This window comes from Lissotriton vulgaris, chromosome 4_1, assembly GCF_964263255.1.
Source record: "Lissotriton vulgaris chromosome 4_1, aLisVul1.2, whole genome shotgun sequence".
Taxonomy (NCBI): Eukaryota; Metazoa; Chordata; class Amphibia; order Caudata; family Salamandridae; genus Lissotriton; species Lissotriton vulgaris.
In genome coordinates this window covers 1,997,956,572-1,997,981,240 of record NC_141691.1, presented here as the reverse complement: position 1 = coordinate 1,997,981,240, position 24,669 = coordinate 1,997,956,572, and the positions used below count along the sequence as shown (strand labels likewise).

General features: G+C 53.9%; 1 protein-coding gene across 1 annotated transcript in view; it reads right to left on the bottom strand.

The window, feature by feature from the left end:
• The window catches only part of LOC147724823 (cytochrome c1, heme protein, mitochondrial-like), a 158,128-nt gene that overhangs the window by 100,272 nt on the left and 33,187 nt on the right, over positions 1 to 24,669 (bottom strand). Inside the window, exon 3 of the mRNA XM_086966323.1 lies at positions 4,526 to 4,652. Within this exon, the coding sequence (XP_086822449.1) occupies positions 4,526 to 4,652 (127 nt within the window). The remainder of the gene's footprint in view (positions 1 to 4,525; positions 4,653 to 24,669) is intronic.

Genomic DNA, 24,669 nt, shown 5'->3' with positions numbered 1-24,669 from the left:
TTCAGCAAGGGGATAACCAGAGCTTCGCACATGGATTGGGGCAGTCGGCCATTGGACTTGGCCTCGTTGTACACGGTTTGGAGGCGCGGAGCAAGCAGATGCCTTCTCGCCATCGTGTGCACCCCCCTCACATTCCAGGTTATACATCTCAATGTTCCTGAGCTAGCCTAGCCCCACAATGACCAGAACAGTGCAGCACAGTTTCGAGCCCCAGCGCAGGCGGAGGAATCCACCCAACAGAATTTCAGGTGGTAGTTCCCCCCCACTTTACAGTTCCCACCCCGAACAGAACCAAACGGACTTCATCAGAGAGCATCCCCAACCGCTCTCCACCCTCCCCCCCAGAACAGGATCCAATTTCGAAGCATCAGCTCCCATCCAAACTCAAAAAACAACTCAACTCCCCCCTAATCCGCAGTAGACACCGCGGTAGCCTTATGGGCCAATAGGGCGTAACTCTGGCCCGAAGGTGGCTACTATAGTCCCATTACCCCGCCCCACAATCCCCTCATATTGCATGCAGTAATTCCAATCCGTTTTACTTTGCATTATGCATCGTCAGGAACAGACCCCCCCCCCCAGTTACCACCAGTGGCCCTCAACTAGCACCCGTATCAGGGTCCCACTATCTCCGCCGATGTCTGCGGCGTGACTATCGGTCATTTTGCGCCATTGACATCTGATAGGTCCGTTTCGGACCCCGTGGCAAGGGCTTCCGAGTCTGTGCCCCGGTGTGATTGGGCTGCATCAGTCCCTGCCAGGTCCGCCACTGCCTGCAGCGCCGCCCTCCTCCTACCCTCGCCCGTCTGAGATCCTGTGGGCTTTCTGGATCCTTGTCGACGCCTGTGGAGCCTCTTCGATTTGCGCATTGGAAGGCGGCGTCGCTCCTCCTCCCTGAATTTCGCTCCATCCGTTCCTGCTTTGTACGTTTCCCACCATGTCCAGGCATCCGCCGACGTGGGGAAAAAGAGAGTCTTATCATCTACTACCACTCTGAGCTTGGCCGGGAAGAGTAGAGAGTATCAGATGCCTTCGGCTCACAGTTCCCGTTTGATGGATAAAAAGGAAGCACGCAGTTTCTGGGTCTCCATAGTGTAGTCAGGGAACAGTGTCACCTTACTATTGTCCACTTGGAATAGGCCAGCGTCCCTGGCCCTCAGGAGCAGCAAGTCTCTGTCCCTATAGTGCAGCAACTGGATTACCACCGGCCAGGGAGGTAGGCCCGGTTTGGGAGGTCTAGCCGGGACCCGGTGGGCCCGCTCTAGGGTGAAGAATGGTGAGAGTCCTTCTGGAGCCACCACCGACCGAAACCAATCGTCCAAGTATCCGACCATGTCTCCACCCTCCTTTTTTTCCGGCAGGCCTACCAATCGGACGTTGTTGCGCCAGCTGCGATTTTCGGCATCCTCTGCCCATTTTTCAAGCGCCTGTATCCGGTCTAGTGCGTCCGCCAGCCTCACCTCCGCCGATTTATGAGCCGGGACCAGCTCTTGCAAGACGTCCTCCGTGCCTTTGACTCTGTCTTTGAGTTTAGCATGGTCCGCGCGGAGGATCCCGAACCCTGTCGCCACCTGCGCAATGTCTTGTTGCAATGCTTCCTTTGTTGCTGCTATGGCCTCCAGAATACAGTCCTGAAGTTGGTGCAGGACCCGGCACAGTGCCCTCCGGCGTTTCAGAGTTAGTAGCCTCCTCCTGCTTCCCCCTGGGCTTCCCCATCGTGCTGCTGCGCCAGCCAACCGCGCTGCATTCCAGCGCCAATAGGTCACGATCAACCCCTCGAAGGGGGAATGCCCAGCGGGGGCTCCCCAAGAGCCAATATCCTCCCAAGCCTGAGCTCCAATGCAGCTTCAGCTCTTCTAGTGAGTTAGCGCGTAGGAGTCAGGCAGCAGCGACATTTCAGTAGACTCCCAGCGCGTGGCCACCTCCAACCTCACCTCTCAGCCCTCTCTTCACTCAGGGGCCAGGGACGTGTGGCTCCCCCCAGTTGGGCGCCGTCACTCGCAGCTCGGCCTCCAGCGCCGCAGCAGTCTCCAGGCTGCAGTCGCGCAGTTGCACGGAGGGTCTCCCAGTTCCTCCTACTCCGCCCTTCTGTGCTTCACGGTCGCCAGGAGCGGGTCTCAGCCGTCGCTGCGCTACCGGCAACAGGGCCCAGTTCCGCTTAGGTGCGCCACCACTCCCCCGCTTGGGTTTCCAGTACTAAACAGTGCTAGGGCAGTGTGGTGTCGCGTCCTGCTCTCCGGTGTGCTTCCAGTGCGAGGACTCCGCTATCGTGGCTTGCGCAACGTGCAGCACCTGTGAAGACCAATCCGCTCCCCTGCCTCACCCAGCGGATGACGAGCCACGGTAGTACTCTTCAGGGCAGTGATTATAAAGCCAACACCGTGTATAACCGCCCACGGCGCTCCTACCGGGCAGCTCGCTCGTCCTCGGGGTCCCGGGCACTTCTTACAATCCAATCCGGCCCCCACGCCTTCACTTTCTCAGGGCACTGGCGCTCCTCCCATGCGCCCCAGCAGCACAGTCGATGACCCCGCAGCTGCCCGCCGCAGCGGGTGCAGTCCGCACCGCTCCGCCGGCCAGGAGATCCCTTCAGCACAGCCGGCCCCTCGCGGGTCCCAAGGGTATTCAGCGCCTTCCACGCCTCTGCCGGTCTCCCCCGCTCCAAGCCGCTTCCAGGTGCTCAGCGCCCTGTCCCTCGCGCCCGAGGGTGCGCCCACCGCTCAGGGCAGAGGACAGCAAGGACAAGTCGCAGTTGTGAAGGATCTCAGCCTCCCTCCTCGTTAGCGGCCTCCGAAAGTCTCCTCAGTGGCCGGTCTGTGCTGCGGCCGCCATTTTGTGGAGCTTCGGGTCGGCCAGCCGGCAGCCGATGCGGGCCTCGTCGTCGGGGGCGGCAATCATCGATACACAACGCAGCCCCGGGGGACACTGCTTTGATCCCCGACCTGCCCCTCAGCACAGTGCTCTCGCCGGGTCGGCCCGTCAGCGTCCGCGATCCTCGGCCGCGACCTCCTCCGCCATTTTGGGCCTCTCAGCTTCTCTTTCAAGCTCGTTTGACGTCGCAGAAGCTCCCCTGATGGCTCCCGGGGCTCCGCTACTGCTTCGACAAGGTTTAGTGTGTTGATAGTGTCATCCACGCGGGAGAACGCCCCCTATTACAGGATATTAGCGGGGGATCAGGCGCGGAGCTCCGGGCTCACGCTACCAGTCCCTCCGGCATCCAAGCTACGCCCCACAGCTTTATAAAACTATGCAAAAAGAGTTCGTCCCAATACAGATAAGCAATCAACAAAATATCACGCTCCGAGTTCACATTTGGGAATTTAGCCTTACCAATTGTCGGTCACTGGCAAATGACTGATAAAGTCTACTCATACACTATGTGCTTCTAATTGGACAATCACTGAAACAGATTTTGTACATGGATATAGGTGGAGGTTGATCAATTGCATTCTTGGGGGCTGATTGACAAAGCAGCACTCTTTACAGAGGGCTGGAGGATGACCAATGGATAAAGCACTGCCTTTCTAGCAGATGTCTCCAAGCGAATAACAATGGTACGATCCTTCCAAGATATTAGATGACAACAATTCTGACTACACTTTTATCACCTGTTCTCCTTGGAATCAAAGGCATGGGTGTGCCGAGCTAGTATATTTATGCATTTGTCACCTAAGTCTGCAAGGGACTAGCTCTTCACTTTCTTTACCACCCACACCTTTTGCTGAGCTAAAATTAAACCAAATTCCATATGAGTCTATGGAATAGACAAATGTTTACCACTATGCATTAGTTCAGATCAATAGTATGCTCTCAAACATACTAACAACTGTTAATACCATTCATACTTTAGGCTGTTTTAATATTGCAGCGTTGCTGCTCATAAAACCCTTTCCTTACACTAGATCAACTCTGGATGCAACGTTGGTTAAGCACCACAGAAAACAATGACCATGCCACTGATTGTTTCACAATGTAGTCAACATAATGTCGCACAAAGTCCCACAGACACCAAATAGAAACAAATGGAGGCTCACAAATGACCAAATAAATGTTAATCATTTATGCCCTCTTGAACTAAAATGATTGTTCTCTCAGTATAAATCCATCATTATTGGGCTGCTCTTTATCACACAAGTCTACGTAGATTGCCAGTATACTAACAGTTAATCATAGCTACTAGAGTCTGCAGCTAGACATCTCTGAACCAAATACAAAACAAAATGTGCCTTATGCTCATTCGCACAATGTGGAGGGGTCCAGAACACCACTACAGATGAAGGTATGCTGGAATACCTTACTCTTCCAAACATATGCACACCTAATTGCAGCGTCAATGTATAGGTTTGAGCAGCGCTCAGAAGCTCGCACATAAAACACATTTTCCTCCACGCTTGTGAGGTGCAGCCTGCAACTAAACCCACAAGAAGGTGTGCGACTAGATCACATAAGCTGCAACAGTATGCTATACAAATATCAAGCACACACTTCACCAAATACTGAATAGAAATCAACAGGCAGCTTTTACCTCCTCTGCTAAAGCCTTTGCTTCCGCTTCTGTGTGACTGACTCCCACCAGATTTCGGAAGGCCAGGTATTCCATGCTGTGGCAGGCAGCACACACCTGTTTGTATACCTGGTAACCACGACGAACACTGCAATAGAAGGAGAAGCAGACAGTGGTTTATTATAGAGAAAAAAAACTAAAATAATCATTCATTAGCATAGGGCATCAGCACAGGGATTTGTATTCCAGTCAAACAAAGAAACATTACAGCCAAGTGGCTGGTCTAGGCAGAGGTTTTAATCTACTTGCTGCTCATTACCGAACAGCCAGCAGGTGGAAGGTATTGCTTGATTTAGACAGTGTAGGTGCAATAAAGGTTGTTTTGGACTTTGAAAAGAGGAAAGCACAGGTAACGGACATGGGTGTTGTGTAGAGGAATGGGGCCTTATCAATCAAAACTCAACCCTGAAATTCATATCCCAACACATCTACAAAATCAGATAAGTAGGAGAAATGCCATATTGCAGGGCTACTCACAGTATGCGTAATTAAGCACAAATTAAAGATGGAAGAGTGGCAATTCGAAACAGGAGGTAAGGCATGCAGAGCAGTCAGACAGCACAGAAGTGGACTTAGGGTTGTAAAATGGTGAACTTAAGGTCAAGAAAACAGTAGTGTTCAAACATTTGGCAAGACTTCATACTTAACATGAAAAGCAGTTAGAAAACAAATACAACTGTAGCAGCAATATGTGCGTGCTTCCTGACAGGATTCATGCAAGAACTCACTTCACATATAGAAGATTTAGTTAGCAGTGTATGTATCAGGGTCAACTTGCATCATATAAACGAATGAAAAACCCAAAGAATGATGGTTGACTGACGTTGAGCGCCATGGAATACAGAAAGCTGTTGAAAACCTTGAAAAGCCAAAGAATAAGTCTGACTGTTGCACATTTCTGCTGTTCTTAAGTAACAAAGATTAACAGAAGCAAGCTGCAAAAGACGGATTTAAACAAAAAGGACTTGGAAATTCACTATGCAAAGGGAATTTACATGGATAACAAGGGCAGCTTTACATACTCAAAATGGACTCAAAATGCATAACAAGACAAGGATAGTCATCCATAAGAAATTAGCTTACTGCTACAGGCAGAAAAAACAAGCATTGCCATAGCCTTTGGGGCGTTACAAGTGTTTTGCCAGAGCTATGGGCTTTGTTAACGTTTTTAATATGTGTTGTATAGTATTGTGAATGTTGTGCAGCATGTTTAAAAGTTATAATAAAAAAGTGCTGTAACCATTTCTGGCACCGTATATATATATATATATATAACCTAAAAAACATTATATGCAACTGAAGTATCGTAAGTTAGGTTTGCTCTATAAGCGTGGTATTAATGATTAAGTGCCTTGGTGAGTCCCGGAAACCACCAGCTCAAATTAAGCACCGACTGTTACAAAATGCCAAAAGCATATTAAACGGCACGCAAATACAGCATAACAGTCTATAAATGAAAGCTAATCAGAAATGCGTTTTTCTTGTGCAAGTTATAAAAGCCAAAGAGCATGTAAAACATTACACAAAATAACATCGCAGTTTATTAATAAAAAATAGATCAGAAATGAGTTTTACTTGTGCGTGTTATAAAGAGTTTTAATATATCTTTAAATGGTGCTTATAAAAAGCACTCCAAAACCTTTGGATCCAGTTTGCACTGTAAGCGCTGGTGTTGACAATGAAATGTGGTGGGGAGTGTAGGACAACACCGGCTCAAATTAGCACTACTCTAGGAACAGATTAGGAGAAGCAAATGTCATTGGGGGAAGCTATCGTCTAACCGGCAAAGATGCAGACTTTAGAGCTGGGGAACAAAGTTTGAGTCTTGGCGTCGGATCAACATCCTGTGATCCTGGGCCAATCACTTAATTTCCATGTTGTTTATACCAAAAATTCTTATGCCTTTAAGTGGTATTTATGAAAATGACTGCGTTTGATCAATAAAGTAATATGTCCTTAAGTAATGCTCACAAAAAGTACTCCAAAAACACGGAGTCAAGTTTATGTTATAACCAATAATGCCCCGGACTGTTTGACAAAACTGAGGGAGACGTGGGAAAGTAATCTGGGGCCTTTTGACACCACGGACTGGGAATCGGCACTTATGCATCCCCGGGAAGTGGCAATCAAGTCCAGACTAAAACTTATACAATATAAAATCCTACATCGGATCTACTACGATAGGGCCCGGTTGCACAGGATGGGTAGAGCAAGGGACCCGTGTTGCCTGAGATATGGTCATGAACAAGGAGACTTATCATACAATATGGGACTGACCCCAATTCAGGTATACTGGGAGAAAGTGACGCTGGAATTGGGAAAGGTACTGAACGAAACCCTACCACTAGACCTAAAATGTATCCTCCTAGGCATACCAGGGGATGTGGATCTCAGTCGTCCTCACCTAATCTTCGCAGCCCTGGCCCTGGTTGTGATGAAATGTATTCAGCGCAATTGATTGACTTTATTGCATACCTTGATTGTCTATGGTTTGTTATACACAGTGCGGAAAAAAAAAATCAATAAAAAAATATTAAAAAAAAGTTTGTTATACCCCTTCTATGCGCCCGCTGGCCAACGGCCGTCGCGAGCACTACCTACGTAGTGCTGCGCACGCCCGAATTGCCGCAGCGTTAAGTGTTCATAATTAAGTGCTGTGGTGAGTTCCGGAAAGCACCAGCTCAAATTAAGCAGTACTATAGAAAAAGTAACAGATTAGGAAAACAAAATGCCATTAGGAAAAAGCTATAACAAAGCACTGAAAGGTGCAGACTTCAGAGCTGGGGAACAAAGTTTGAGTTTAGGCATTGGCCCAACATCCTGTGATCCTGGGCAAATCATTTAGTCTCCACTTTTGTACCAGAAAATAATATGCCCTTAAATTATGCTCATAAAAGTTCCAATATTTCTAGGTCCAGTTTGTTGTATAAGTGCCAGTGTTACTTAAATGCTGTGATGAGTCCTAGAATCCACTGGCTCAAAAAAAGCACTGGCGGGTACAAAATCAAAAGCACCATATTAAACACCATAAAAAATAAGAATATCAAGATCTAAAAATAATAAGTATCTCAAAGCCCGGAACTCTGACTTGCACTGCCTAAGCCCAGTCAGCCTTTCAGAAGCAATGTCCTGTCCTGATTTGCCTAGACCCGCTGTATCCACCGAAAACTTTCACTGTGGTTTCAAGATCCAGCAGGGAACCGTTGGGCTTATTAAGAAATAGACAATATGAGTGACAGGGAGAGCGAAGGGGTAGGAAAGGTGATCTCAGAGGATGAAGACTCGAGATTTTATACGGAAGGGAAAGGAGTAACATAAGCGGAGAGGTAATATAGGCAAGGATAGGAGAAGCAACAGCATCATTACCGAGTATGGACAGAGGGGAGCGCGACTGACCTATCATGGCTGTAGACCAGATGAACAGGGAACACTGGATGGTTATTACTGCAGAGTGATTAAGGACGGAGTAAGATTGACAGTGAATGGAAGGGAGTGAGACTGACCGCTTATTACTGCAGACAGAACAAAGGAAACTGAGCACAAGTGACTGGTAAGCACTACAGATTGCATGAAAGAGGAGTAAGACCGTGTCACATCATTCATGCACGTGGCACAAGCAGCGGGAGTGACTGATCACTACTCCAAAGTGCACAAAAAACCGACTCAGCACCAGACGACGAAAAACACGGATGGGAAGGAAGGAGGGGATGCTGGGGGGTGGGGGGTTGGGGGCGGTCAGGGAGGGGGGGGCTGTTGGACAGTGACCGATATTTACCAATCAAGACCTTCCAAATTCATTTCAAACACACTGCAGCAAGGTGGGAACAAAACCATTTGAGACAAGCGCGGCCACATTAGTAAAAGCGTCCGTAACATGATCCAAAACCGACCGTAACATGATCCAAAACCGACCGTAACATGATCCAAAACCGATGACACCCTACGTGCCCCTGTCGCTCCCGCAAGCTGGATGCCATAGGAGGAAACATTTACTGGAAAAGGTGGGACATGCACCGCCTTTGGCCGATTATGTGCTTTCATTTTTGAAAGCCACAAGCAATAGCCAATACAATGTGTGGAAAATTGAAACGCACGCGTTATCAGAAAAGCTAGAGTGATTACAAAAGGCCCTCTCCTAGCGCATGTGCACTGCGCTAGGCTCGACCTAAAAAACGGCTGCACTGGATTAATTAATACACATTCTGTTCAGAATATCAATAGCCAAGCTAAAAGTTAAAGAAGGAGATTAAAATACAGTAAATGAATTAAAGAGGACTACTCCTCCAATCTTTCTACATTCAATACAGCCTCAGATTACATGCTTTTAAAGAAATATATGTAAGGTGCAGTAGTGAAACAAATACAGCAAATAACAGTCCAGCCCACACTACAAGGCCCTATCCTCCCTGACCCAGAACACAAGTAACCAAGGACCGGTTTCACCTTAGTGGTGTGCCCAGATTTGGGACCCGTGCACACTGTGATTGGAACCCAGCTATACCTGGCTGGCTGATGATCCCTAAATAGGGCAAACCCAGACCTAGGTTACATGTGTTCTGGTTCAGGGAGGACCAGGCCTTGCAGTTCAGGCTGGACTGTTCCAACTGAAGCAGGGTCTAGACGGATTTGCACATCCATCATTGTTTAGGTCTCGTGACCTATCAATGCGCATGTGCATTGAGCGGAGCGAGATATAAAGGGGCTTAAACAGAGCTTACCGAGATCGGGCGATTCCATGAAGTGCCCGCGCATATGCCATAAAAAGCGCGTGCACAGACACCAGCCTCCCTCCCACAGTCATCCACCAGCGTGCGCTGTGCCAACAAGCCTTTGAAGTGAAGCTTAGATTCACTTCAAAGGTATCCGCTCCCCCCGCCCCCCTGCTTCACACGTCTCACGGCCGCCAGGCCGTCTCGTATTTCTCCTCCCTCCCTCGCCCTTCAGCATGCCTAAAGCGATTTAGCGAAAGCGCAAATTCCAGCCACTCTTCTTGCAGTGAAATGGAAAGCTCTTGGCAAATATGGACTGTTCACTTTTAAATCTGTATTTTCCCCGAGACACGGCCGGCCGGCCGGCCGTACTTTCACTTTCACGGCCGGCAGCAGCAGGCCGTGTCTACTTTTTAAAAAAAAACTTTAAACACAACTCCGGGTGAATGGGTGTTGCTGAACAGTCCTCAGATCGGCATGTTGTGGTTCCTGCTGTAATTGTAGTTACGGGACGGTTCAATATCTGGAGCATGGCGAGGAGACAAGGCTGTGGCTGGGGTAACCTCAGCACTGCAAATGTCTTCTGAAGCACTTTCCCAGAGCATATTAAACGGCCTCTGCTCACCACTCTGCCCGAATGCAGAAAAAACGGACGGCTACTCAAAGGGAAACAGGATGGGAACAAAATTGACAAAGGAAAAATATTGCGCATTTAACTTCGGCAAAGATACATTTGCTGTTCCCACTCTTCCCCGCCCTCCTGCTCCCTGCACAGATGTAAAACAGATAATTAAGGAAGCAGTGCACCTTATTTTTGTTACAGTAAACAGTAATAGACGGCCCCTTGCTTTCCTCGTGCGAGCTTAAGGTTGTGAGAGAAGCCTCCTCCTCCTCCTCGTGTTCAGCTTTTCGTCTAATGATACCGGATATCAATGTGTTCTCATCCCAATTTACAGACTCCGCACAACACTCATGCACATCCACCGCCACATCCACCGCCACATCCACATCCACCGTCGCATCCACCGCCGCATCCACAACCACCACCGCATCCACCACCACCACCGCATCCACCACCACCACCACCGCATCCACCACCACCACCGCATCCACCACCACCACCACATCCACCGCATCCACCACCACATCCTCCACCATCACTTCCACCACCATCACTTCCACCACCATCACTTCCACCACCATCACTTCCACCACCACCACATCCACCACCACATCCACCACCACATCCACCACCACCACCCCCCATCCACCCCCTCATTCAACTTGGGGGATTGATCCACCCCCCAATCCACCACCATCACCACCACATCCACCATCATCACCACCACCACATCCACCATCATCACCACCACCACATCCACCATCATCACCACCACCACATCCACCATCATCACCACCGCCGCATCCACCACCACCACCGCCGCATCCACCACCACCACCGCCGCATCCACCACCACCACCGCCGCATCCACCACCACCACCGCCGCATCCACCACCACCACCGCCGCATCCACCACCACCACCGCCGCATCCACCACCACCACCGCCGCATCCACCACCGCATCCACCACCGCATCCACCACCACCACCACCGCATCCACCACCACCACCACCGCATCCTCCACCACCACATCCTCCACCACCACATCCTCCACCACCACATCCTCCACCACCACATCCTCCACCACCACATCCTCCACCACCACATCCTCCACCACCACATCCTCCACCACCACATCCTCCACCACCACATCCTCCACCACCACATCCTCCACCACCACATCCTCCACCACCACATCCTCCACCACCACATCCTCCACCACCACATCCTCCACCACCACATCCTCCACCACCACATCCTCCACCACCACACACTCCACCACCACACACTCCACCACCACACACTCCACCACCACACACTCCACCACCACACACTCCACCACCACACACTCCACCACCACACACTCCACCACCACACACTCCACCACCACACACTCCACCACCACACACTCCACCACCACACACTCCACCACCACACACTCCACCACCACACACTCCACCACCACATACTCCACCACCACATACTCCACCACCACATACTCCACCACCACATACTCCACCACCACATACTCCACCACCACATACTCCACCACCACATACTCCACCACCACATACTCCACCACCACATACTCCACCACCACATAATCCACCACCACATAATCCACCACCACCATCACCTCTACATCCACCACCACCACCACCACCACCACATCCACCACCACCACCACCACCACCACCGCATCCACCACCACCACCACCACCGCATTCACCACCACCGCATCCACCACCACCGCATCCACCACCACCGCATCCACCACCACCGCATCCTCCACCACCGCATCCTCCACCACCGCATCCTCCACCACCACATACTCCACCACCACATACTCCACCACCACATACTCCACCACCACATACTCCACCACCACATACTCCACCACCACATACTCCACCACCACATACTCCACCACCACATACTCCACCACCACATACTCCACCACCACATACTCCACCACCACATACTCCACCACCACATACTCCACCACCACATACTCCACCACCACATACTCCACCACCACATACTCCACCACCACATACTCCACCACCACATACTCCACCACCACATACTCCACATCCACCACCACCATCACCACCACATCCACCACCACCACCACCACCGCATCCACCACCACCGCATCCACCACCACCGCATCCACCACCACCACATCCACCACCACCACATCCTCCACCACCACATCCTCCACCACCACATCCTCCACCACCACATCCTCCACCACCACATCCTCCACCACCACATCCTCCACCACCACATCCTCCACCACCACATCCTCCACCACCACATCCTCCACCACCACATCCTCCACCACCACATCCTCCACCACCACATCCTCCACCACCACATCCTCCACCACCACATCCTCCACCACCACATCCTCCACCACCACATCCTCCACCACCACATCCTCCACCACCACATCCTCCACCACCACATCCTCCACCACCACATCCTCCACCACCACATCCTCCACCACCACATACTCCACCACCACATACTCCACCACCACATACTCCACCACCACATACTCCACCACCACATACTCCACCACCACATACTCCACCACCACATACTCCACCACCACATACTCCACCACCACATACTCCACCACCACATACTCCACCACCACATACTCCACCACCACATACTCCACATCCACCACCACCATCACCTCTACATCCACCATCACCTCCACCTCTACATCCACCATCACCTCCACCTCTACATCCACCATCACCTCCACCATCACATCCCCATCCACCATCACCTCCACATCCACCATCACCTCCACATCCACCATCACCTCCACATCCACCATCACCATCACCTCCACATCCACCATCACCATCACCTCCACATCCACCATCACCTCCACATCCACCATCACCATCACCTCCACATCCACCATCACCATCACCTCCACATCCACCATCACCATCACCTCCACATCCACCATCACCATCACCTCCACATCCACCATCACCATCACCTCCACATCCACCATCACCATCACCTCCACATCCACCATCACCATCACCTCCACATCCACCATCACCTCCACATCCACCATCACCATCACCTCCACATCCACCATCACCATCACCTCCACATCCACCATCACCATCACCTCCACATCCACCATCACCATCACCTCCACATCCACCATCACCTCCACATCCACCATCACCTCCACATCCACATCCACCATCACCTCCACATCCACATCCACCATCACCTCCACCATCACCTCCACCATCACCATCACCTCCACCATCACCTCCACCATCACCTCCACCATCACCTCCACCATCACCTCCACCATCACCTCCACCATCACCTCCACCATCACCTCCACCATCACCTCCACCATCACCTCCACCATCACCTCCACCATCACCTCCACCATCACCTCCACATCCACCATCACCTCCACATCCACCATCACCTCCACATCCACCATCACCTCCACATCCACCATCACCATCACCATCACCTCCACATCCACCATCACCATCACCATCACCTCCACATCCACCATCACCATCACCTCCACATCCACCATCACCTCCACATCCACCATCACCATCACCTCCACATCCACCATCACCATCACCTCCACCTCCACATCCACCATCACCTCCACATCCACCATCACCTCCACATCCACCATCACCTCCACATCCACCATCACCACCACCACCGCATCCACCACCACCGCATCCACCACCACCGCATCCACCACCACCGCATCCACCACCACCGCATCCACCACCACCGCATCCACCACCACCGCATCCACCACCACCGCATCCACCACCACCGCATCCACCACCACCGCATCCACCACCACCACCTCCGCATCCACCACCACCACCGCCGCATCCACCACCACCACCGCATCCACCACCACCACCGCCGCATCCACCACCACCACCGCCGCATCCACCATCACCATCACCTCCACATCCACCATCACCATCACCTCCACATCCACCATCACCTCCACATCCACCATCACCTCCACATCCACCTCCACATCCACCATCACCTCCACATCCACCATCACCTCCACCATCACCTCCACATCCACCATCACCTCCACATCCACATCCACCATCACCTCCACATCCACATCCACCATCACCTCCACCATCACCTCCACCATCACCTCCACCATCACCTCCACCATCACCTCCACCATCACCTCCACCATCACCTCCACCATCACCTCCACCATCACCTCCACCATCACCTCCACCATCACCTCCACCATCACCTCCACCATCACCTCCACATCCACCATCACCTCCACATCCACCATCACCTCCACATCCACCATCACCTCCACCATCACCTCCACATCCACCATCACCTCCACATCCACCATCACCTCCACATCCACCATCACCATCACCTCCACATCCACCATCACCATCACCTCCACATCCACCATCACCATCACCTCCACATCCACCATCACCATCACCTCCACATCCACCATCACCATCACCTCCACATCCACCATCACCATCACCTCCACATCCACCATCACCATCACCTCCACATCCACCATCACCACCACCACCGCATCCACCACCACCGCATCCACCACCACCGCATCCACCACCACCGCATCCACCACCACCGCATCCACCACCACCACCGCATCCACCACCACCACCGCCGCATCCACCACCACCACCGCCGCATCCACCACCACCACCGCCGCATCCACCACCACCACCGCCGCATCCACCACCACCACCGCATCCACCACCACCACCGCATCCACCACCACCACCGCATCCACCACCACCACCGCCGCATCCACCACCACCACCGCCGCATCCACCACCACCACCACCGCATCCACCACCACCACCACATCCACCACCACCACCACCGCATCCACCACCACCACCGCATCCACCACCACCGCATCCACCACCACCGCATCCTCCACCACCACATCCTCCACCACCGCATCCTCCACCACCACATACTCCACCACCGCATCCTCCACCACCACATACTCCACCACCACATACTCCACCACCACATCCTCCACCACCACATCCTCCACCACCACATCCTCCACCACCACATCCTCCACCACCACATCCTCCACCACCACATCCTCCACCACCACATCCTCCACCACCACACACTCCACCACCACACACTCCACCACCACACACTCCACCACCACACACTCCACCACCACACACTCCACCACCACACACTCCACCACCACACACTCCACCACCACACACTCCACCACCACACACTCCACCACCACACACTCCACCACCACACACTCCACCACCACACACTCCACCACCACACACTCCACCACCACATACTCCACCACCACATACTCCACCACCACATACTCCACCACCACATACTCCACCACCACATACTCCACCACCACATACTCCACCACCACATACTCCACCACCACATACTCCACCACCACATACTCCACCACCACATAATCCACCACCACATAATCCACCACCACCATCACCTCTACATCCACCACCACCACCACCACCACCACATCCACCACCACCACCACCACCACCACCGCATCCACCACCACCACCACCACCGCATTCACCACCACCGCATCCACCACCACCGCATCCACCACCACCGCATCCACCACCACCGCATCCTCCACCACCGCATCCTCCACCACCGCATCCTCCACCACCACATACTCCACCACCACATACTCCACCACCACATACTCCACCACCACATACTCCACCACCACATACTCCACCACCACATACTCCACCACCACATACTCCACCACCACATACTCCACCACCACATACTCCACCACCACATACTCCACCACCACATACTCCACCACCACATACTCCACCACCACATACTCCACCACCACATACTCCACCACCACATACTCCACCACCACATACTCCACCACCACATACTCCACCACCACATACTCCACATCCACCACCACCATCACCACCACATCCACCACCACCACCACCACCGCATCCACCACCACCGCATCCACCACCACCGCATCCACCACCACCACATCCACCACCACCACATCCTCCACCACCACATCCTCCACCACCACATCCTCCACCACCACATCCTCCACCACCACATCCTCCACCACCACATCCTCCACCACCACATCCTCCACCACCACATCCTCCACCACCACATCCTCCACCACCACATCCTCCACCACCACATCCTCCACCACCACATCCTCCACCACCACATCCTCCACCACCACATCCTCCACCACCACATCCTCCACCACCACATCCTCCACCACCACATCCTCCACCACCACATCCTCCACCACCACATCCTCCACCACCACATCCTCCACCACCACATCCTCCACCACCACATACTCCACCACCACATACTCCACCACCACATACTCCACCACCACATACTCCACCACCACATACTCCACCACCACATACTCCACCACCACATACTCCACCACCACATACTCCACCACCACATACTCCACCACCACATACTCCACCACCACATACTCCACCACCACATACTCCACATCCACCACCACCATCACCTCTACATCCACCATCACCTCCACCTCTACATCCACCATCACCTCCACCTCTACATCCACCATCACCTCCACCATCACATCCCCATCCACCATCACCTCCACATCCACCATCACCTCCACATCCACCATCACCTCCACATCCACCATCACCATCACCTCCACATCCACCATCACCATCACCTCCACATCCACCATCACCTCCACATCCACCATCACCATCACCTCCACATCCACCATCACCATCACCTCCACATCCACCATCACCATCACCTCCACATCCACCATCACCATCACCTCCACATCCACCATCACCATCACCTCCACATCCACCATCACCATCACCTCCACATCCACCATCACCATCACCTCCACATCCACCATCACCTCCACATCCACCATCACCATCACCTCCACATCCACCATCACCATCACCTCCACATCCACCATCACCATCACCTCCACATCCACCATCACCATCACCTCCACATCCACCATCACCTCCACATCCACCATCACCTCCACATCCACATCCACCATCACCTCCACATCCACATCCACCATCACCTCCACCATCACCTCCACCATCACCATCACCTCCACCATCACCTCCACCATCACCTCCACCATCACCTCCACCATCACCTCCACCATCACCTCCACCATCACCTCCACCATCACCTCCACCATCACCTCCACCATCACCTCCACCATCACCTCCACCATCACCTCCACCATCACCTCCACATCCACCATCACCTCCACATCCACCATCACCTCCACATCCACCATCACCTCCACATCCACCATCACCATCACCATCACCTCCACATCCACCATCACCATCACCATCACCTCCACATCCACCATCACCATCACCTCCACATCCACCATCACCTCCACATCCACCATCACCATCACCTCCACATCCACCATCACCATCACCTCCACCTCCACATCCACCATCACCTCCACATCCACCATCACCTCCACATCCACCATCACCTCCACATCCACCATCACCACCACCACCGCATCCACCACCACCGCATCCACCACCACCGCATCCACCACCACCGCATCCACCACCACCGCATCCACCACCACCGCATCCACCACCACCGCATCCACCACCACCGCATCCACCACCACCGCATCCACCACCACCGCATCCACCACCACCACCTCCGCATCCACCACCACCACCGCCGCATCCACCACCACCACCGCATCCACCACCACCACCGCCGCATCCACCACCACCACCGCCGCATCCACCATCACCATCACCTCCACATCCACCATCACCATCACCTCCACATCCACCATCACCTCCACATCCACCATCACCTCCACATCCACCTCCACATCCACCATCACCTCCACATCCACCATCACCTCCACCATCACCTCCACATCCACCATCACCTCCACATCCACATCCACCATCACCTCCACATCCACATCCACCATCACCTCCACCATCACCTCCACCATCACCTCCACCATCACCTCCACCATCACCTCCACCATCACCTCCACCATCACCTCCACCATCACCTCCACCATCACCTCCACCATCACCTCCACCATCACCTCCACCATCACCTCCACCATCACCTCCACCATCACCTCCACATCCACCATCACCTCCACATCCACCATCACCTCCACATCCACCATCACCTCCACCATCACCTCCACATCCACCATCACCTCCACATCCACCATCACCTCCACATCCACCATCACCATCACCTCCACATCCACCATCACCATCACCTCCACATCCACCATCACCATCACCTCCACATCCACCATCACCATCACCTCCACATCCACCATCACCATCACCTCCACATCCACCATCACCATCACCTCCACATCCACCATCACCATCACCTCCACATCCACCATCACCACCACCACCGCATCCACCACCACCGCATCCACCACCACCGCATCCACCACCACCGCATCCACCACCACCGCATCCACCACCACCACCGCATCCACCACCACCACCGCCGCATCCACCACCACCACCGCCGCATCCACCACCACCACCGCCGCATCCACCACCACCACCGCCGCATCCACCACCACCACCGCATCCACCACCACCACCGCATCCACCACCACCACCGCATCCACCACCACCACCGCCGCATCCACCACCACCACCGCCGCATCCACCACCACCACCACCGCATCCACCACCACCACCACATCCACCACCACCACCACCGCATCCACCACCACCACCGCATCCACCACCACCACCACCGCATCCACCACCACCACCACCGCATCCACCACCACCACCACCGCATCCACCACCACCACCACCACATCCACCACCACCGCATCCCCCACCACCACCACCGCATCCACCACCACCACCACCACCACCACCACCACCACCACCGCATCCACCACCACCACCACCACATACTCCACCACCACATACTCCACCACCACATACTCCACCACCACATACTCCACCACCACATACTCCACCACCACATACTCCACCACCACATACTCCACCACCACATACTCCACCACCACATACTCCACCACCACATACTCCACCACCACATACTCCACCACCACATACTCCACCACCACATACTCCACCACCACATACTCCACCACCACATACTCCACCACCACATACTCCACCACCACATACTCCACCACCACATACTCCACCACCACATACTCCACCACCACATACTCCACCACCACATACTCCACCACCACATACTCCACCACCACATACTCCACCACCACATACTCCACCACCACATACTCCACCACCACATACTCCACCACCACATACTCCACCACCACATACTCCACCACCACATACTCCACCACCACATACTCCACATCCACCACCACCATCACCTCCACATCCACCATCACCATCACCTCCACATCCACATCCACCATCACCATCACCTCCACATCCACCATCACCATCACCATCACCTCCACATCCACATCCACCATCACCATCACCTCCACATCCACCATCACCATCACCTCCACATCCACATCCACCATCACCATCACCTCCACATCCACCATCACCTCCACATCCACCATCACCTCCACATCCACCATCACCATCACCTCCACATCCACCATCACCATCACCTCCACATCCACCATCACCATCACCATCACATCCACCATCACCATCACCTCCACCATCACCTCCACATCCACCATCACCTCCACATCCACCATCACCTCCACATCCACCATCACCTCCACATCCACCTCCACCATCACCTCCACCATCACCTCCACCATCACCTCCACATCCACCATCACCATCACCTCCACATCCACCATCACCATCACCATCACATCCACCATCACCATCACCTCCACCATCACCTCCACATCCACCATCACCTCCACATCCACCATCACCTCCACATCCACCATCACCTCCACATCCACCATCACCTCCACATCCACCATCACCTCCACATCCACCATCACCTCCACATCCACCATCACCTCCACATCCACCATCACCTCCACATCCACCATCACCTCCACATCCACCATCACCTCCACATCCACCATCACCTCCACATCCACCATCACCTCCACATCCACCATCACCTCCACATCCACCATCACCTCCACATCCACCATCACCCCTCCACATCCACCATCACCTCCACATCCACCATCACCTCCACATCCACCATCACCTCCACCATCACCTCCACCTCCACCATCACCTCCACATCCACCATCACCTCCACATCCACCATCACCTCCACATCCACCATCACCTCCACATCCACCATCACCTCCACATCCACCATCACCTCCACCATCACCTCCACCATCACCTCCACCATCACCTCCACCATCACCTCCACCATCACCTCCACCATCACCTCCACCATCACCTCCACCATCACCTCCACCATCACCTCCACCATCACCTCCACCATCACCTCCACCATCACCTCCACCATCACCTCCACCATCACCTCCACCATCACCTCCACCATCACCTCCACATCCACCATCACCTCCACATCCACCATCACCTCCACATCCACCATCACCTCCACATCCACCATCACCTCCACATCCACCATCACCTCCACATCCACCATCACCTCCACATCCACCATCACCTCCACCATCACCTCCACATCCACCATCACCTCCACATCCACCATCACCTCCACATCCACCATCACCTCCACATCCACCATCACCTCCACATCCACCATCACCTCCACATCCACCATCACCTCCACATCCACCATCACCTCCACATCCACCATCACCTCCACATCCACCATCACCTCCACATCCACATCCACCATCACCTCCACATCCACATCCACCATCACCTCCACATCCACCTCCACCATCACCTCCACCATCACCTCCACCATCACCTCCACCATCACCTCCACCATCACCTCCACCATCACCTCCACCATCACCTCCACCATCACCTCCACCATCACCTCCACATCCACCATCACCTCCACATCCACCATCACCTCCACATCCACCATCACCTCCACATCCACCATCACCTCCACATCCACCATCACCTCCACATCCACCATCACCTCCACATCCACAATCACCTCCACATCCACAATCACCTCCACATCCACAATCACCTCCACATCCACAATCACCTCCACATCCACAATCACCTCCACATCCACCATCACCTCCACATCCACAATCACCTCCACATCCACCATCACCTCCACATCCACCTCCACATCCACCATCACCATCACCTCCACAATCACCATCACCTCCACATCCACCATCACCATCACCTCCACATCCACCATCACCATCACCTCCACATCCACCATCACCTCCACATCCACCATCACCATCACCTCCACATCCACCATCACCTCCACATCCACCATCCACCATCACCTCCACATCCACATCCACATCCACCATCACCTCCACATCCACCATCACCTCCACATCCACCTCCACATCCACCATCACCTCCACCATCACCTCCACCATCACCTCCACCATCACCTCCACCATCACCTCCACCATCACCTCCACCATCACCTCCACCATCACCTCCACCATCACCTCCACCATCACCTCCACCATCTCACCTCCACCATCACCTCCACCATCACCTCCACCATCACCTCCACCATCACCTCCACCATCACCTCCACCATCACCTCCACCATCACCTCCACCATCACCTCCACATCCACCATCACCATCACCTCCACATCCACCATCACCTCCACATCCACCATCACCATCACCTCCACATCCACCATCCACCATCACCTCCACATCCACCATCACCTCCACATCCACCTCCACATCCACCATCACCATCACCTCCACAATCACCATCACCTCCACATCCACCATCACCATCACCTCCACATCACCATCACCTCCACATCCACCATCACCATCACCTCCACATCCACCATCACCATCACCTCCACATCCACCATCCACCATCACCTCCACATCCACCATCCACCATCACCTCCACATCCACATCCACCATCACCTCCACATCCACCATCACCTCCACATCCACCTCCACATCCACCATCACCTCCACCATCACCTCCACCATCACCTCCACCATCACCTCCACCATCACCTCCACCATCACCTCCACCATCACCTCCACCATCACCTCCACCATCACCTCCACCATCACCTCCACCATCACCTCCACCATCACCTCCACATCCACCATCACCATCACCTCCACATCCACCATCACCTCCACATCCACCATCACCATCACCTCCACATCCACCATCCACCATCACCTCCACATCCACCATCACCTCCACATCCACCATCCACCATCACCTCCACATCCACCATCACCTCCACATCCACCATCACCTCCACATCCACCATCACCTCCACATCCACCATCACCTCCACATCCACCATCACCTCCACATCCACCATCACCTCCACATCCACCATCACCTCCACATCCACATCCACCATCACCTCCACCATCACCTCCACCATCACCTCCACCATCACCTCCACCATCACCTCCACCATCACCTCCACATCCACCATCACCTCCACATCCACCATACCTCCACATCCACCATCACCTCCACATCCACCATCACCTCCACATCCACCATCACCTCCACATCCACCATCACCTCCACATCCACCATCACCTCCACATCCACCATCACCTCCACATCCACCATCACCTCCACATCCACCATCACCTCCACATCCACCATCACCTCCACATCCACCATCACCTCCACATCCACCATCACCTCCACATCCACCATCACCTCCACATCCACCATCACCTCCACATCCACCATCACCTCCACATCCACCATCACCTCCACATCCACCATCACCTCCACATCTACCATCACCTCCACATCCACATCCACCATCACCTCCACATCCACATCCACCATCACCTCCACATCCACCTCCACCATCACCTCGACATCCACCTCCACCATCACCTCCACCATCACCTCCACCATCACCTCCACCATCACCTCCACCATCACCTCCACCATCACCTCCACCATCACCTCCACCATCACCTCCACCATCACCTCCACCATCACCTCCACATCCACCATCACCTCCACATCCACCATCACCTCCACATCCACCATCACCTCCACATCCACCATCACCTCCACATCCACCATCACCTCCACATCCACAATCACCTCCACATCCACAATCACCTCCACATCCACCATCACCTCCACATCTACCATCACCTCCACATCCACATCCACCATCACCTCCACATCCACCTCCACCATCACCTCCACATCCACCTCCACCATCACCTCCACCATCACCTCCACCATCACCTCCACCATCACCTCCACCATCACCTCCACCATCACCTCCACCATCACCTCCACCATCACCTCCACCATCACCTCCACCATCACCTCCACCATCACCTCCACATCCACAATCACCTCCACATCCACCATCACCTCCACATCCACCTCCACATCCACCATCACCATCACCTCCACAATCACCATCACCTCCACCATCACCTCCACCATCACCTCCACCATCACCTCCACCATCACCTCCACCATCACCTCCACCATCACCTCCACCATCACCTCCACATCCATCACCTCCACATCCATCACCTCCACATCCATCACCTCCACATCCATCACCTCCACATCCATCACCTCCACATCCACCATCACCTCCACATCCACCATCACCTCCACATCCACCATCACCTCCACATCCACCATCACCTCCACATCCACCATCACCTCCACATCCACCATCACCTCCACATCCACCATCACCTCCACATCCACCATCCACCATCACCTCCACCATCACCTCCACATCCACATCACCTCCACATCCACCATCACCATCACCCCATCACCATCACCTCCACATCCACATCACCATCACCTCCACATCCACCATCACCATCACCTCACATCCACCATCACCATCACCTCCACATCCACCATCACCATCACCTCCACATCCACCATCCACCATCACCTCCACATCCACATCACCTCCACATCCACCATCACCTCCACATCCACCATCACCATCACCTCCACATCCACCATCCACCATCACCTCCACATCCACAATCACCTCCACATCCACCATCACCTCCACATCCACCTCCACATCCACCATCACCTCCACCATCACCTCCACCATCACCTCCACCATCACCTCCACCATCACCTCCACCATCACCTCCACCATCACCTCCACCATCACCTCCACCATCACCTCCACCATCACCTCCACCATCACCTCCACCATCACCTCCACCATCACCTCCACCATCACCTCCACCATCACCTCCACCATCACCTCCACCATCTCCTCCACCATCACCTCCACCATCACCTCCACCATCACCTCCACCATCACCTCCACCATCACCTCCACCATCACCTCCACCATCACTCCACCATCACATCCACCATCACATCCACCATCACATCCACCATCACCTCCACATCCACCATCACCTCCACATCCACCATCACCTCCACATCCACCATCACCTCCACATCCACCATCACCTCCACAT